The following is a 17095-nucleotide window of genomic DNA, read 5'->3' on the forward strand; positions in this document are numbered from 1 at the left end:
GAAGGGCCTGATCCACCTCAAAGGAGGCCCAGGACATTCTCTCACCCCCCAACCCCCTTCTCTCACAGCCCACCTCGCTCCAGTGACAGACCAGTCCGGCTGGAATCCCTACAGAACTGGGGTGTGGAGGTGCCTCCAGGGACACTTCCAATCCCTCCTCCCCCACTTGGACCTCGGGGAGCACAAAACCCGGCTCATCATGGCAGCATGCTGTGTGTTGGACAGTTTGTGTGAGACAAAGGGGGATTTCTTTCTGCCCTCGTGGGGGGTCCGAGTCTGAATGGCTGGGCCAGGCCTACCAGCAGCCATGCACCATGGGGGGCTGCATGCATTGGCGAGGCCCTGACCAAGAGCTTCACCCCAGGGGAACACCGACTCTGTCCACTGGGCTGCCCCAATGGGGGTGTCAGCAGCACCCATCCCTACCATTCCTCCCAGCTTGGCACCCCCACCCCACACACACGACACGGCGTGGGTTGATTTACAAGGGGTGGCTTCTGTGTGGATGGAGACAACTGTGGGGTTTAATGGAATAATTCTTCTGCTGGTCCAGCTGCAGCTACGCCTGGAGTTGGGCTGATCTAACCGTGACCCTCAGGCCATGAAGTTTTTCACACCCCTCAATGGCGGGATCTCCTCCCAATGCAGACTGGCCCTGCAGGGCAGACACAGCCGATGCACCAGCCAGGTGATTGGTTGTGAGACACTTCCACACCTCTGGAGTTCAGACTGAGCAGTGGGTTGGCCTCAGGGGGCAGGGCCATTGTACAAAGGGAAACTACAGAAGAGGGGCTCACCAGCATGCGTGGCTGCTTATGGCCTCTCCTCTGTCGCTCAAGGACGTGCAACACAGGGCTGTAACCTGTCCACTCTTTGTATGTCCTGGCCTCCAGCCAGGAGAGTCTTTCCCATCGCTGGGGAGGTAAAACAAAGAGTAGAACAGAACAGAAATTGTTCTGCCCTCCATGGGCCAGAGCTTAACTAGCTCTACGTCCCTTCTCTCACGCGCTGGGAGAATCACTCCCTCACCTACCAGAGCAGCTTCCACCTCGGCCTTTTTATGTCCTGGCAGAGGCCCACCTCCTCCAAAGTCACCGGCCCTCGGGGACATTCCCTGGAATCCTTCTCCCCCCAGGCAAGACTCAGGAGTCTCTTCAGCCCCAATTCAACCTCCAGGGACAATCCCAGTGTACAACCTCCCTCTGGAAACTTCATTGTTCCTGGCATCTCCAACGGGAGCTCCCATCTCAGGAGACCAGGCCAAGTCCCATTCGACCTCGACCTCGACCTCGACCTCGACCTCTCCCTCCCTGAGAGATACGATCAGCAATTCTAGCCACTCACGCGCTGTGCCACGAAAGCTCATCACCTAATAAATTATTCTGTTAGTCTTTAAAGTGCCACACGACTGCTGGTTTGTTTTGGTAGAATACAGACTAACAGGACCACCTTTCTCTCACTATTCTTCCTACCTACTGTCCTGGGGGGCTTCTTTTGTATTATCCCACCCACCCACCCACCCGCCACAGGAGCTCTGCTTTAATGTAGCCAGCTACACCCTTCAGGGACCTCCAGGTGCGTTAACTGGGCTGTCTGGCACCTTTGAAGAGATTGTGTGATTTATTCAGCCCATCTGGCAGGTGTTCCCTCTGAATGCAGGATCACCACAGTTTGATGACCCGGTGTCATTAGCCCTGCACTGCCCTGGCTTGGAACGTAAGTCCCGGGTGGAGGCAAAGAGACACCAGAAGGACATAGACCAATTCCACAATCAAACTCACTGACTCGTGTACCTGATGAAGTGGGTCTTTGCCCACCAAAGCTTATGCTCCAAAATATCTGTTTGTCTATAAGGTGCCTCAGGACTTCTCGCTGCTCTCAGAGATACAGACTAACACGGCCCCCTCTGTGATACAATCAAACTGAAGTTTTCATTCTGGCGTGGACGAGCATGGACAATCCCTCGTGTCCATCCAGCGAGCCGAGTAGAGACTATGGAACTATAAGAACTGTAAAATCCAGTGACATGAATGGGGAGCGAGAGGTCGGTGGTTTGAGCCCTGGCTGCTAAACCCAGGGGTGTGAGCTCAATCCTTGAGGGGCTGTCTCGGGATCTGGGGCAGAAAAAGAAAGGCTGGTCCCCGGTCTGGCTCGGAGGGCAGGGACCAGACTCCATGGCCTCTACAGGCCCCTTCCAGAGCTGTGAGATGTGTATCTCCATGGGTGTGAAGTCACACATGAGGCTTTTCTCAACACATTGGGTCAGGCCCAGCCCTGATATCACCACTCTGACAAGAGGGGAGTTACACCTGGGAACAGCTTGGCCCATGCCACTGAAAACTCACTGCAACTCAAGAGCCGCAGTATCAGGTGACATGACACAGCTAACGCTGCTTTTACCGAATACCCACAGGGCCCAGCTCCGAGCAGCCCATCCCCCGGGGGTACATGGGGGACGACAAAGTTTAGAGTCCACCGAAATACTCGTGTGTGTTCAAGTCCCCGATTCCCCAGTGGTTGCGACTGTCTAAATGCTGATAAAATGCGAGTGGCCCTTTGGCAGCTTTGGCACTTTCCCTGGGCCGGGCAGGGGAGCTCTGCCCCATCTCCATGCCCAGCTCAGGCTGCTGCTCAGCCCCAGAGCGCCCCACAGCAGGGGACCAGGCCAGGGCCCCATGGCCCTTGTCATTAGGCTGTGGCCCAGTCCCAGCCTCCCCACCCCCACCCCCACCCCTGGAATTCAGAGCACAGCCCAGCCCTGGCCCCCTTCAAGGTCCCACCCTGGTCTCCCTGCTCTCCCTCGGCTGGGCCCACACCCCCAGCCCTCTGGCTGAATGCAGAGTCAGCCCCCACGGCTCCTCCTTGTTCCCCTGGAAGCTGGGGCCAGGCCTGGCCATGCACATCACCCCAACCCCCAGATCCTCTCCCAGGCGCACCCCAGGTTGGGCCCAGCACCACAGCCCAGCCCCGGCCCCTGTGGTCCTTCCAACCTCCCACAAGACCTGGGGCCGGGTCCCCTCCTCACCTCATCCTGACACATATTTTAACCACGTCAGCAATTGCGATTAATTGTTAAACAAATAATTCTGCCACGAGATGAGGGAGGGAGACGTCGGGAGGGGAATTCGCTTCCACGTTGGGCACATTTCCCCTGGGGCTGAACAAAGCTCTCAGCTCTGGGACGCGTTACCAGGGCCATTTCCCAGCTTTGATACTGGCAGGAACGGCCCCGTCCCACCTCTCTGAATTTACCTCTTCTCCTGGGCCCCTGAGTGACAGGTGTCTCCCTCTGCTTCCCCTCCTCCTCCCACCCCCCACTGCCCACAGCCTGGGCCTGGCTGTCTGCCCCGGAGCTGACAGGCTGAAGAAGTGGGTCTGACCCAGGAAAGCTCATTATGCAAATCAGGAACACGGCCAGTCTGTCGATTGCTCCAGGCCGGCTGGTTTCCTGGGAGGCTGCAGCCCAGCCCAGCTCCCCTGCTCAGGCCCACAAGGGAGGTTGTTGTGTTTTGACAGCTCATTAGGAAGGAGCCATTCAGGGTAAAGAGCCTTTGGGAACACGATGGGCCTGAGAAACACTTGTACCCCCGGGTGAGCCTTCCCGGGAACCCCCCAGCGCCTGGAAATAACAGCAGCTGGGAGTCTGCAAGGGCGGGTGAGGAGACCCCAGAACTCCGGGCGCCGGGTGAGGAAATCGGGTTCCCCCGCCGGTCTGAGCCCCACGGCTGGGAACAGTGTCCCTGCCCTGCGCTGAAGCTCTCAAAGGGAGGGACTCAGCTCCTCAGCTCCTCTTCCCGGCCCACCCGAGAGGACTCCTGGGCAGAGCTGAGACAAAAGGCTTGAGTGGGGCCGGGCTGGACCCCCCGAGGGGATTTCAGCCTGTCTGTGGGCACCTGAGACACCCACAGCGCAAACCAGCTGCAGCTCGTGCCTGGCCCTTCTGCCAGGTGCCGGATCTCCTCAGTCAGGGGGAGACCTGCTTGTCCATAACATGAAAAATGAAGACAATTGTTAAGAAATATGTTTTGATTTTCAGGAGTCAGAAGCTGAAAATTTTGGCGCTCAGTTTTTCAAAGAACACTCACCGTTTTCTGGGCCAGAGAGGGAATCCCTTCTCGGTCCAGCTTTCATAGGCAAAAGGAGATTATGGGTAGAATTGTCTTGTTTGGCAAATTTCTTTCAAACTTCTTTTTGCACCTCTATAAGAATATAGCTATGGCCACAGTAGGTCAGACACACAGTTCATGCCACCCAAGCCATGTCTACACGTGCACGCGACTTCGAAGTAGCGGCACTAACTTCGAAATAGCGCCCGTCGCGGCTACACGTGTTGGGCGCTATTTTGATGTTAACATCAATGTTAGGCGGCGAGACGTTGAAGCCACTAACCCCATGAGGGGATGGGAATAGCGCCCTACTTCGACGTTCAACGTCGAAGTAGGGACTGTGTAGTCGTTGCGCGTCCCGCAACATCGAAATTGTGGGGTCCTCCATCGCGGCCACCAGCTGGGGGGTTGAGAGACGTGCTCTCTCCAGCCCCTGCGGGGCTCTATGGTCACCGTGGGCAGCACCCCTTAGCCCAGGGCTTCTGGCTGCTGCTGCTGCAGCTGGGGATCCATGCTGCAGGCACAGGGTCTGCAACCAGTTGTCGGCTCTGTGGATCTTGTGTTGTTTAGTGCAACTGTGTCTGGGAGGGGCCCTTTAAGGGAGCAGCTTGCTGTTGAGTCCGCCCTGTGACCCTGTCTGCAGCTGTGCCTGGCACCCTTATTTCGATGTGTGCTACTTTGGCGTGTAGACGTTCCCTCGCTGCGCCTATTTCGATGTTGGGCTGAGCAACGTCGAAGTTGAACGTCGACGTTGCCGGCCCTGGAGGACGTGTAGCCATTCGATGTCTCCACATCGACATAGGCTACTCCGAAGTAGGCGTCACGTGTAGCCGTAGCCCCAGTGTCCTCTCCTTGTCACCCAGCTATATCTGTCACTAGAGTGCCTCTCCTCCAGCAGCATTACCTGTTCTGCCATCCCTCTATATTCTGCACCCTTGTATTACCGTGTCCCATTGGTTCTCATCAGGCCGCCAAGTTTCTGTGGTGCTTGTTCTGTCAATAGCCTCCGTTAATGCCAACCACTAAGCTTTCCTGTCCTAGTATTTTCACTTCCAGCATCTGTGTGGAAGCACTGACAGAATAAATGTTTAGTTGTCTGTCTTCATGAGATGTCATAGAACGGGATGCTTTCATCTGACCATCTCTCTAAAGCTCAGACCTGGTCAGCTTCTACCCTCTCTTCTGTAACCATTGAACAGAATGAGAACTGTGACCATAGTCCTAGGAGCAGAAGCATTGGACAGCTCTGCCTGTCCATCTCACACATCCAGCCCTGTTCTGGGGGTCTCGCTCTTGGTCTCGCAGATATTATGCACAGCAGAGCATGCATCGGTGGCTGCAGGGAGGTGAGATCTTTTTTGAGGTACTTTCCCTCGTCCACTAATTGGTCGCATTGACCCTGCCCTGGTGATCACCAATGTTCCCTCTAACTGTTGCCATCAGTGTGTGGATTTTTTCCATTCATGACTGGAATGAATTTGAAGAGGTTTGGAAACCAGTGGAAACAAAACCTAGCTCTGCTGATCAGCTGGGTGCATCTGAATCTCTCCGAAGCAGGCACAGGAGCACCCAGCTTACGGGAAAGAGTCTTTCAAAAGGAAATGAGCATAGATGCTCCACAGGCTGCTCTTTTGCTCAGGTTAGATAGATGTCTATCAGGGATGGTTTAGACAGTACTTGGCCCTGCCACTGGGGCAAGGGGCTGGATTCAATGGCCTCTCGAGGTCCCTTCCAGTCCGAGTGTTCTATGATTCTCTGATTCTGTGGCCACCCCTGAACTTCAGCAGCCAGCAATGGCCAGCAGCCAGCCCCCACGGGAGCCCCAGCGTGCCCCCTCAGAGACGTCACAGGGCTCACAGGAGCCAGCCAGCAGCAAAAGGGGAGGGATGCCTCCTGGATGGAGCTGCAGCTCTGGGACCTCCTTGGCCTGCGGCAGGCGGGGGAGGTCCTGACGGAGATGGGTGGCAAGCAGCATAACGCATCAACCTTCACCCACCTTGCAACCCGCCTGGCCACCTGGGGAGCAGGTGAGAAGCAGGGTGAAAGAGTTCTGGCCTTGGATTCAGACAAGTCCCACAACCTGCCCCGACTAGTGGGAGCTCTGGAGCCACCTGGGGAGCAGGTGAGAAGCAGGGTGAAAGAGTTCTGGCCTTGGATTCAGACAAGTCGCACAACCTGCCCCGGAGCCACCTGGGGTCCCAAGACAGCTCACTGATGCCTGCTGCCCTTGACCCTGCGGTGGACAAGCCGCACCCTGGGGCTGAGGAGGAGCTGGGATCCCAAGGCCACACCATGCAGCCACAGCTGGAGCCCCCCACAGAGTGGTCCAGTGAGGAGGGGGACCTCGTGTTCAACCTCACCTCACAGTCTTCAAGCCAGGTGACAGCCAGCTGGGCATCACCAGACCTCAGTGAGGAGCGCTCTGGTAAGTACGCAGTGGGGTGCATACCGGGGCTCACAGGATGGGGGCGCTACAGCTGCCAGTGGGCCATCCACACACCCAGTGGCCCTGGTCCAGACACATCCTGAGCGGCCACGGCCCTTGGCTCCCAGGGTGCTGTGACAGCCACTGGCAACACTCAGCACCCACCCCCTGTACAGCACCATGAGCCTCATGTGCAAGGAGGGGACAGGCGGGGCAGACCACACCCGGGGCTTGCCCCATGTGGGAAGAGACGCCCTCAGCACCCAGGATACCCCATGGCCGCTCTGCCATTGGCTGGGGTCTGCTGCCCACAGGGGGTGGGAAGCACAGCCCTTGGGGTGGTACTGAGGGACTGACATGCTATCTGTCTGGCCCTTCCTGTCCATACACCTGCACCATCAGAAGGTCCCATCCATCATCCCAGACAGCCCCACCAGAGGAGGGGGAGAGGGCTCAGGCATCCCCCACACCAGCACCATCCTGGGCCCGCAACAGGAGGGCATGGAAGCGGTGGGAGATGACACCACCATCCTCCCCCGGGTTAAGGTGGACGAGCAGCACCTACACCTGGAGGAGGTGGACGTGGCGCTGGAGAGACTCTTCCCAGGCTGTGGTAGAATCCAGGATCGGGGTGAGCGGCCGGCAGAGGGGCGCTCCCTGGGACGCACGGGGAAGCGCAGCAGGAGCTGAAGAAGCAGAACAATTCCACACGGCTCCCACCAGGGCACTGTTCTCCCTGCCTGCCGCGGTGCGCCACACGGGGTGAACGGCTCATGCAGAGCAGGGGGAGGGTCACGCGCCAGGACGGCCTGGGAAAGGGAGAGGGGCTGAAGACAGTGAGGAGGAGGAAAAGTCAGATGCCAGCCAGCTGTTCCAGACCCCAGGGACTGAGCGTGTCTCTTCTAAGCCCATCCCTCCACTGGACATGGGGGGAACCCTTGAGTTGTTCTGGAAGGCTCCCTTCTTGCCTGGTGTTACCCGGGTGACTCAGGTTGCCTGGCAACGCAGACAGTCGTTTCTCTTTGGGAACCATTCCCATGTGGTCCCCAGAGCATATAGAGGTGATTGCAACAAGGCACTCGGTGAATGGTGCCATGAGAGAGGTCGTCTGTGTCTGTGCATGTGCATGGGGCAGGAATTTGTACAGGGCCATTAAACAGAAGAAGAAGAAGAAGAAGAAGACGAGGACACTTCTCTTCTTTTGGTGTCATTCTCCTCTCACTTATCCCAGTTTTCTAGCAGTGCCCCTCTCTTGGCATCAGTGCAGTTCTTCCTGATTCATACTGGGGTAAGTCAGAGTGGAACAGTTCCTTAATTAAACACCCCAAAGTTTACGCATCTCCATTTTATTTTTCTTGCTAACTCAGTTCTTGCGATGCAATTTTCAGCATGCGTATTTCTCCATATTTATTGATGTGTTTCTGGTTTGTTGGTTTCCCCGACAAAGTAAAACTCCTGGGAAATAGGAAGAAATAAAAGCTTGAAAGGTAAAGGATCTGGGTGGGAGGGAAGGGGATAAAGGAAAGGGAGCAGGGAGGGGTAAGGGAGGCACATCTCAGGTCCCATCTCTTAATGAATAAGTTGTTCGGAATTTGGGTGAGCTCCATGTTCTATGTGTTACCTGCTCTTTACCCGCCCTGGGGGCAGCTCACTTCAGGAGCTGAAAACTTGTGCTGTTTCAGAAGGTCATTTGTGCCTTTGGGTGTGTGCGCCTCCGGGTGAGTGTGTAACTATTCCAGAGTCTCTTTCTGAATTACGGTCATTTGTGCCTATGGGTGTGTGCGCCTCCGGGTGAGTGTGTAACTATTCCAGAGTCTCTTTCTGAATTACGGTCATTTGTGCCTATGGGTGTGTGCGCCTCTGGGTGAGTGCATAGCTATTCCAAAGTCTTTGTGTGAATTACAGGCATTTGTGCCTAGGGGTGTGCGCGCCTCCGGGTGAGTGTGTAACTATTCCAAAGTCTTTGTGTGAATTACAGGCATTTGTGCCTAGGGGTGTGTGCGCCTCTGGGTGAGTGTGTAACTATTCCAAAGTCTTTGTGTGAATTACAGGCATTTGTGCCTATGGGTGTGTGCGTCTCTGGGTGAGTGTGTAACTATTCCAAAGTCTTTGTGTGAATTACAGGCATTTGTGCCTATGGGTGTGTGCGTCTCTGGGTGCGTGTGTAACTATTCCAAAGTCTTTGTGTGAATTACAGTCATTTGTGCCTAGGGGTGTGTGCGTCTCTGGGTGAGTGTGTAACTATTCTAAAGTCTTTGTGTGAATTACAGGCATTTGTGCCTATGGGTGTGTGCGTCTCTGGGTGCGTGTGTAACTATTCAAAAGTCTTTGTGTGAATTACAGTCATTTGTGCCTAGGGGTGTGTGCGCCTCCGGGTGAGTGTGTAACTATTCCAAAGTCTTTGTGTGAATTACAGTCATTTGTGCCTAGGGGTGTGTGCGCCTCCGGGTGAGTGTGTAACTATTCCAAAGTCTTTGTGTGAATTACAGTCATTTGTGCCTATGGGCGTGTGCGTCCCTGGGTGAGTGTGTAACTATTCCAAAGTCTTTGTGTGAATTACAGGCATTTGTGCCTACAGGTGTGTGCGCCTCTGGGTGAGTGTGTAACTATTTCAAAGTCTTTGTGTGAATTACAGGCAGTTGTGCCTATGGGTGTGTGCACCTCCGGGTGAGTGTGTAACTATTCCAAAGTCTTTGTGTGAATTACAGGCATTTGTGCCTATGGGTGTGTGTGCCTCTGGGTGAGTGTGTAACTGTTCCAAAGTCTTTGTGTGAATTACAGTCATTTGTGCATGTGCCTCTGGGTGTGTGCGTCCCTGGGTGAGTGTGCAACTATTCCAAAGTCTTTGTGTGAATTACAGTCATTTGTGCAAGTGGGTGTGTGTGTCTCTGGGTGAGTGCGTTTGTGTGAATTAAGGACTGATTGGCTCTAGGTTGGTGCTTGCTTTTCTAAGGGGCTGGGTTCATGAGCGGGGAATGGGCACTCATGGTGAGCTACATTTCTTCTGTGTTTGGGGGAAGACCATCTCTCCATCTCCCCAGATAGCTTAGGCTCTTAAATACTGTCATCACCTTTCAGCCCAGTCTCTGCTTTTGGCATCATCAAGGGGTTAACCCAGCAGTGAGGTTCACACACCGAACCCTGACACTGGTGTTTGTGGCAGCAAATTTCTCCTGTTCCTCAGCGGGGTTGTGCCTAACAGGGGATTTTAGAAACCAGCAGATGCTGGGAGGGGTCTCTAAGAGCGTCAGAATGGCCACACCGGGTCAGGGCAAGGGTCCCGCTAGCTCGGTGCAGCCTGCTGGCGTCCCTTGCCAGAGCTTCAGAGGCAACGGACAGAACAGAGCAGTTACCCAGCTCAGGAGCCCAGAACTTGCAGGTTTAACAGGATAACGTTTCCCCTCTAATCCCGCCTTTTGGGCTGTGGTTTCGCTGTGGCTCACTTTCTTATCCTCTGTGGTTTGTTTGGTTTCATTTGTTGTTCGTGTTTAATCTGAGCCTTTATTGTGATGATTTGGAAAATCTCCATGCAGTTTGTGGGCACTTTGAGGGACTGCTCCTTTCAGTTTTTGTTTAAGTTGTTTCTTCGTTTGGGTGGAGTGCCCATTTCTAACTTCTCTGCTGCTGCCATGGGCCTCTCTGGGGGGTGCGGCCACACGCGGAAGTTAGGCGTAAGTGTGTGAATATCGCTATTAGTAAGTGCTTGAGCGTTATTCACCTCTTGGGAGAGATCCTGTGCCCCACACAGAACTCATCAAGAACTGCCTCCCTTTGTAGCTTCTAGGACTAGATGATTCTTCTTAGGAGCGCGTGGAATTATCGTCCATAGAGTTCTCTTGCTACAGACTGAGTCGCTTAAGATTTGGACTATATTTGACTCTGTTTTCCTTCACATAAGGTCTCACCCACCCCCCTTGCATGTCTGACTGAATCATCCTGTCTCAGCCGTTCGTAGGAGCTATAAACCTCTGCCGTCACTGAGGGGTTCTGTGTTCCTCTGGGCCTGTGCACCTCACCGTGGGTGTCCAAAGTCTTTGTCTTAAGGCTGAAATGATGCATTTTGTACTCTGACATTACTGCGTCTCTTTGATTCTCATCAGCCCATCAAGATTCTGGGTGCACCTGTTGGCTTTTCCACGCTCTTAGTTTAAATCTCCTCTACAACCTTTTTCATGACACATCTCAGTGCCCTGGTGCCATTTTGGTGCTGGTGGAGCCCATCCTGGCTGTATGAACTCCTCCTTCCCCCAAAAGCTCCCCAGTTCCTGATAAATCAACCCCCTCCTCCCTACACCGTGGTCTCCCCATGCACCAAGACCCTGCAGCTTTTCCTCTCCGACTCTCCCTGTGTTTGGAACCAGGAGCATTTCAGAGACTGTTCCCGTGGAGAGCCTGGACTTTAATGTCTGACCTTGCGGCCTTGTTTTCATCTCCAGCACCTCTCTCCTAGCCCCCTCTATGTCATGGGAACCACCGTGGCCACTGACTCCACCCCAGCACTTCAGCAGCTCTTGGTCCTGAGCTCCCCCAGACCCGTAGGAGATGGATTTTAACCCCCCGGGCTCTCTGCGTCGTCCACCCCTATGGTTGAAAGGTTGATGAGTGCTAATTTGCTTAGGGGTCACAGCCTCATTAAAAAGCCCTCAGCCGCACCTAGCAGCCCCTAGTCAGATCACAGGATCCACAAACAGACCACTCTATACAAAACTGGCCCCAGGACCAATCCCTGGGACACCCTGGCTACGTCTACACGTGAAGCCAATATCGAAATAGCTTATTTCGATGTATCAACATCGAAATAGGCTATTTCGATGAATAACGTCTACACGTCCTCCAGGGCTGGCAACGTCGATGTTCAACTTCGATGTTGCGCGGCACCACATCGAAATAGGTGCTGCGAGGGTACGTCTACATGCCAAAGTAGCACACATCGAAATAAGGGTGCCAGGCACAGCTGCAGACAGGGTCACAGGGCGGACTCAACAGCAAGCCGCTCCCTTAAAGGGCCCCTCCCAGACACAGTTGCACTAAACAACACAAGATACACAGAGCCGACAACTGGTTGCAAACCCTGTGCCTGCAGCATGGATCCCCAGCTGCCGCAGCAGCAGACAAAAGCCCTGGGCTAAGGGCTGCTGCCCACGGTGACCATAGAGCCCCGCAGGGGCTGGAGAGAGAGCATCTCTCAACCCCCCAGCTGATGGCCGCCATGGAGGACCCGGCAATTTCGACGTTGCGGGACGCGGATCGTCTACACGGTCCCTACTTCGACGTTGAACGTCAAAGTAGGGCGCTATTCCGATCCCCTCATGAGGTTAGGGACTTCGACGTCTCGCCGCCTAACGTTGAAGTTAACTTCGAAATAGTGCCCGACGCGTGTAGCCGCGACGGGCGCTATTTCGAAGTTAGTGCCGCTACTTCGAAGTAGCGTGCACGTGTAGACACAGCTCCTGTGTGATACTGGCATCTAATTAGACAAGGAGCTATTGAACACTGCCCATTGAGCCTGGTGATCTAACCAGCTTTTTATCCACCTTGTAGACCATTCTTCCAATCCGTGCTTCTTTAACTTGCTGGCAAGAACCTTAGAACTGAAGGTGAGGTCTGTTCAGCCATAGATATGCAAGACCATAATTAAATTTACAATGTCAATTAACTTTGGCCTTTTAAAAAACATGTTTCCAAACATGTTCACCATCTGGAGTCTTGACTGAACTGTTGGGGTGGCTACCAGCAGGAAGAAACCAGAACTGAAATTATCACTGTTTCACATGCATGTTAGATTTTTAATTGCATCATTTCTTTTATTTACCCCAGATGAAACCCACAACAAACATACTGGTGGGAAATGAAACGACCATCATGGAATTCATCCTCTTGGGATTTCAAGACCTCGGTAACCTAAATGGTCTTCTCTTCCTGCTGTTTCTTGCGATCTATCTGGCAACTATGGCTGGGAACAGCCTCATCGTGGTGCTCGTTGTGGCTGATCATCACCTCCACACCCCTATGTACTTCTTCCTGGGGAACTTGTCCTGCTTAGAGATCTGCTACAGCTCTACCATCCTGCCCAGGCTGCTGGCCGGCCTCCTGACTGGGGACAGAGCCGTCTCTGTGCCCGGCTGCATAGTGCAATTGTATCTCTTTGCTTCTCTGGCAGCCACTGAATGTTGTCTGCTATCTGTGATGTCCTACGATCGATACCTAGCAGTATGCAAGCCTCTGCACTATGCAGCCCTTATGAATGGCAGGCTGTGCCTCCAGCTAGCAGCTGGGCTGTGGATAGGTGGGTTTCTGTCTGTGTCTATCTTTGTTTTTCTGATGTCACAATTAACGTTCTGTGGCCCCCGTGAAATCGACCATTTCTTTTGTGATTTTCGCCCAATGATAAAGCTCTCCTGCACTGACACCCACATGGTAGAAATTACTGGTTTCATGTCTTCTTCCCTATTCACTCTCCCTCCCTTTCTGTTGACGCTAGCATCTTACGTTTGCATCATCTCCAGCATCCTGAGAATCCCGTCCACCACTGGGAGAAAAAAGGCCTTTTCCACCTGCTCCTCTCACCTCATTGTGGTGACAATTTTCTTTGGGACCCTCATCATGGTTTATTTGGTCCCACAGTCCGATACATTAGGGGACCTTAACAAAGTATTCTCTGCCTTCTATGGAGTCCTGACTCCTCTGGTCAACCCCCTCATCTACAGCCTCAGAAACAAGGAGGTGAAGGAAGCCTTGAGGAAAGTTTTCCTTCGATTTTTGTCTTTTAAATGAACACTGGGTTTTAGGCGGGTCTTTTCAGTAGTATGAAAATCAGAACTTCATGACTCTACCAGTGGAGTCTGCATGTTGCCTACCTGGGGTCATCTGAATCATTCTGGGGGAAAATTGAATGTGCAAGCACTTTAATTAGTTCATGGAAATAATATAATTAAAAAAAGCTTCTTAAGAAACCTAGCATTTGTCTTCAGTAACTTTGTCCCCACTGGTATTAAAATTGAGCTACCGCATACACTGGGCACTTTATAAATGTTAGAATTCATTTAAAATATGTGTGCACGTTGGAAAAAATAACCCCAGCTATACGTACAATACGACGGGGGCTAATGTAGCTGTAAATAATCAGGAAAGAGATCTTGGAGTTGTTGTGGATATTTTCTTGAAACCATCCACACAGTGTGCGGCGGCTGCCAAAAAGGCAAAGAGGATGTTAGGTATTATTAGAAAAGGGATAGAAAATAAGACAAGGAGTATCTTACTGCCCCCATATAAATCTATGGTACTCTCTCATCTTGAATGCTGTGTACAGATGTGGTCTCCTCACCAAAAAAAGATCTCCTGGCACTGGAAAAGGTTCAGAAAAGGACAACAAAAATAATTAGGGGCTTGGAACAGGTCCCATATCAGGAGAGGCTAGAAAGACTGGGACTTTTCAGTTTAGAAAAGAGGAGGCTGAGGGGGGACATGATAGAGGTCTATAAAAATACTACAAGTGTGGGGAGGGTGAAGAAGTTATTTACTTGTGCCCGTAATACAAGAACTAGAGGACACCAAATGAAATTAATGGGTAGCAGGTTTAAAACTAATAACAGAAAGTTCTTCACTCAGTGCATAGTTAACCTGTGGAACTCCTTGCCAGAGCAGACTGTGAAGACTGGGACTGTAACAGAATGTAAGAAAGAGCGAGATAAATTCCTGGAGGTTAGCTCCATAAAAAGCTGTTAGCCAAGGGTAGGAATGGTGTCCCTGGCCTCTGATTGTCAGAGGCTGGAGAAGGATGGCAGGAGACAAATCGCTTGATCGTTGTCTTTGGTCCCCCCCCCCCGTGGCACCTGACACTGGCCGCTGTTGGCAGACAGGCTACTGGGCTGGGTGGACCTTTGGTCTGACCCAGTATGGTTGTTCTTATGTTCTTAAGTTCTTACTTTGTACTGGGACCCTGGTGACATGCAAGGCAAGTCAACCTGTCTGTTCTAATGTCATCCCTCTGATGGACGCGAGAGGAAACCTCGTGCGTTGCTGGGAAGCTGGCTTTCTTGCTATTTGTTGCCAAGGTGACTCAGCTTGCCTGGCAACATAGACAGTTAATTCTCTTTGGGAACCATTGTCATGGGGCCACCAAATCATACAGATGTGATTGATGCCAAAAGAGACATGGCTTCCTTTACTGATATTATGTGCCTATAAATTAAGGAAGTATGGATTGGATACATGGAGTGCAAGGTGGATAGATACTTGCAGATACTGGTACTTGTAAGATGGGTAGAAAGCTGGCTTGATGGTCTGGCCCAACGGGTAGAGGTCAATGGCTCAATATCTGGATGATGGTCAGTTTCAAGTGGAGTTTCCCAAGGCTCGGTTCTGGGGCTGGTGTTCTTCAATGTCTTTATTAATGACCTGGACGAGGGGATGGATTGCACCCTGAGCAAGTTGCGGATGACACTAAGCTTGGGAGTCAGGTAGATTTTTTTTCTCTTCTGCCCTTCAAATCGGCTCTGATACCTTCTGGGTGAATTCTCTGAAGAAAGTAAAAAAATGGATAAGGACAAGTCTCCTGACAGCCATTCTGCCCTGCCCTGCAAGTGGTGTGTTTGTTCTCCTCCTGGAGGATAGAAGGGATTTCATACGTACAAGGGAAAGAAACAGGAGGAATTAGAGGCCCTGGCACAGTCAAGGAGGTATGAGATGGTTGGAATAACAGAGACTGGGTGGGATGACTCGCATAACTGGAGCACTGTCACCGAAAGGTATAAACTGTTCAGGAAGAACAGGAGGGGAGAAAAGGAGAAGGAGTTGTGATTTATGTGACAGAGCAACAAGATTGTCAGAGCTCCAGTTTTTGGGAGAGAAGAGACAACAGAGGGTCTTTGGGTTAAGCTTGGAAGTGGACGCAGAAGAGGAGATGTTGTGTTTGGTGTCTGCGACAGGCCACCAGATCAGGTAGATGAGGTAGACGAGAATTTCTTCAGACAAGTACGAGAAGCTTCCAAATCACAGGTGCTGGTTCTCATGGGAGACTTTAATCACCCAGATATTTGTTGGGAGACCAATATGGCAGCACAGAGATAAGCCAGGAAGTTTTTGGAGAACGGGGATTACTTCTTGGTACAAGTGATGAAGGAACCGACCAGGGGCCGTGTGCAGCTGAACCTGCTGCTCACAAACAGGGAAGAACTGGTCGGAGAAGTGGAAGTGGGTGTCAACCTGGGCTGCAGTGACCATGAGATGGTGGATTTCAGGATCCTGACAAAAGGAAGAAAGGTGAGCAATAACATACAGACCCTTGATTTCAGTAGAGCAGACTTTGACTCTTTGGGAGAAGTGATGGGCGGGATCCCCTGGGAAGCTCATATAAAGGAGAAAGGAATTCAGGAGAACTGGCAGGATTTTAAAGAAGTTTTATTGAGGGCACAGGAACAAACCATCCTAACGCACAGTAAGAAAAGCAAATATGGGAGGCAACCAGCTTGGCTTACAAGGGAAATCCTTGGTGAGGTTAAATGGATGCGTACAAGAAATGGAAATGAGGACAGCTGACTGAGGAGGAATATAAACATATGGCTGGAGAATACCAGGGGGTCATCGGGAAAGTGAAAGCACAATTGGAACTGCAGCTGGCAAGGGATGTGAAGGGTAACAAGAAGGGCCACCACAGGGTCACGTGTGCCCTTGCTGCTGACTCTGACGTTCTACAGTTGTACCATCGCCGCCATCGTGAGAATCCCGTCCACCACCGGGAGGCAAAAGGCCTTTTCCACCTGCTCCTCTCACCTCATTGTGCTGACCGTTTTCTACGTGTGCGTGATCAGTGTCTATGTGGTTCCAACAGCCACCACGCCCAAGGCCCTTCACAAAACGTTCTCTGTCTTCTACATCGTCCTGACTCCCTTGATCAACCCTGTCATCTGCTGCCTCAGGAACAAGGAGGTCCAGGAGTCCCTGCGGAAAGGGACTCGTAAAGCGGTTGCTTTCAGAAACCAACTGGCATGAGTGAACGTCTGTATTGGGGTGAAACCAGAGAGGGGGGTTCTCTGTTGGCCAGCTTCCAGGTGAGCCCCTGGGAAGAGGGAGGGATCTTTCCATTTGAAGCAGTTACCTGCAGTGGGGGCTCTTTCTTTGTGTGGCCGGGAGAGTAAGAGAGAGATGTTTAAGCCTGAGCAGGGCTGAACGAAGCCAGTCAATATCCAGGCCAGCGCGAGGTCTGGGCATGCAGACATGGAAGCTGAAAGGAAATAGTTAGTCAGGTTGTCATTCCTGTTGGCCGTGGTGTCGACTTCTCAGGAGGCCTGGTGCACCCCCCGTACATTGTAACTTTTCAACAGAATCCCAGGGAAGTGATTTGCTCTGTGTTTATCTCCCCCCTTTTTTAAAGTTGCTTGAGAACAACCAGCACGTGTGTGTTATCGCTTTGTATATTTTGCCTTTTGTTTCATTAATAGATCACCCTTTTCAAGGCAATGATTTGACCTGTGTCCTCAGGAAGGGGCTGTGTACAATAGTGGCAAAGACTGAAAGGTCACCTGTGAGATTGCAGCTGATTTTTATGCTCTCTTTTAATTGGGGT

The 17095-nt window shown here is 52.3% G+C and overlaps 1 protein-coding gene across 1 annotated transcript; it reads left to right on the top strand.

Annotated features, from left to right (window-relative positions):
• The first annotated feature begins 12348 nt into the window (after positions 1–12348).
• Positions 12349–13305, top strand: LOC142004726 (olfactory receptor 6N1-like). The gene has a single exon (XM_074982391.1). The coding sequence runs from the start codon at positions 12349–12351 to the stop codon at positions 13303–13305; it is 957 nt and encodes a 318-aa protein (XP_074838492.1).
• The last annotated feature ends 3790 nt before the right edge of the window (positions 13306–17095 follow it).

This window comes from Carettochelys insculpta, chromosome 32 (assembly GCF_033958435.1).
Source record: "Carettochelys insculpta isolate YL-2023 chromosome 32, ASM3395843v1, whole genome shotgun sequence".
Lineage (NCBI taxonomy): Eukaryota > Metazoa > Chordata > Testudines > Carettochelyidae > Carettochelys > Carettochelys insculpta.

What these genes read in the sequence shown, in the direction of transcription:
- LOC142004726 (XM_074982391.1), top strand. Translation starts at nt 12,349, where the DNA reads ATGAAACCCACAACAAACATACTGGTGGGAAATGAAACGACCATCATG.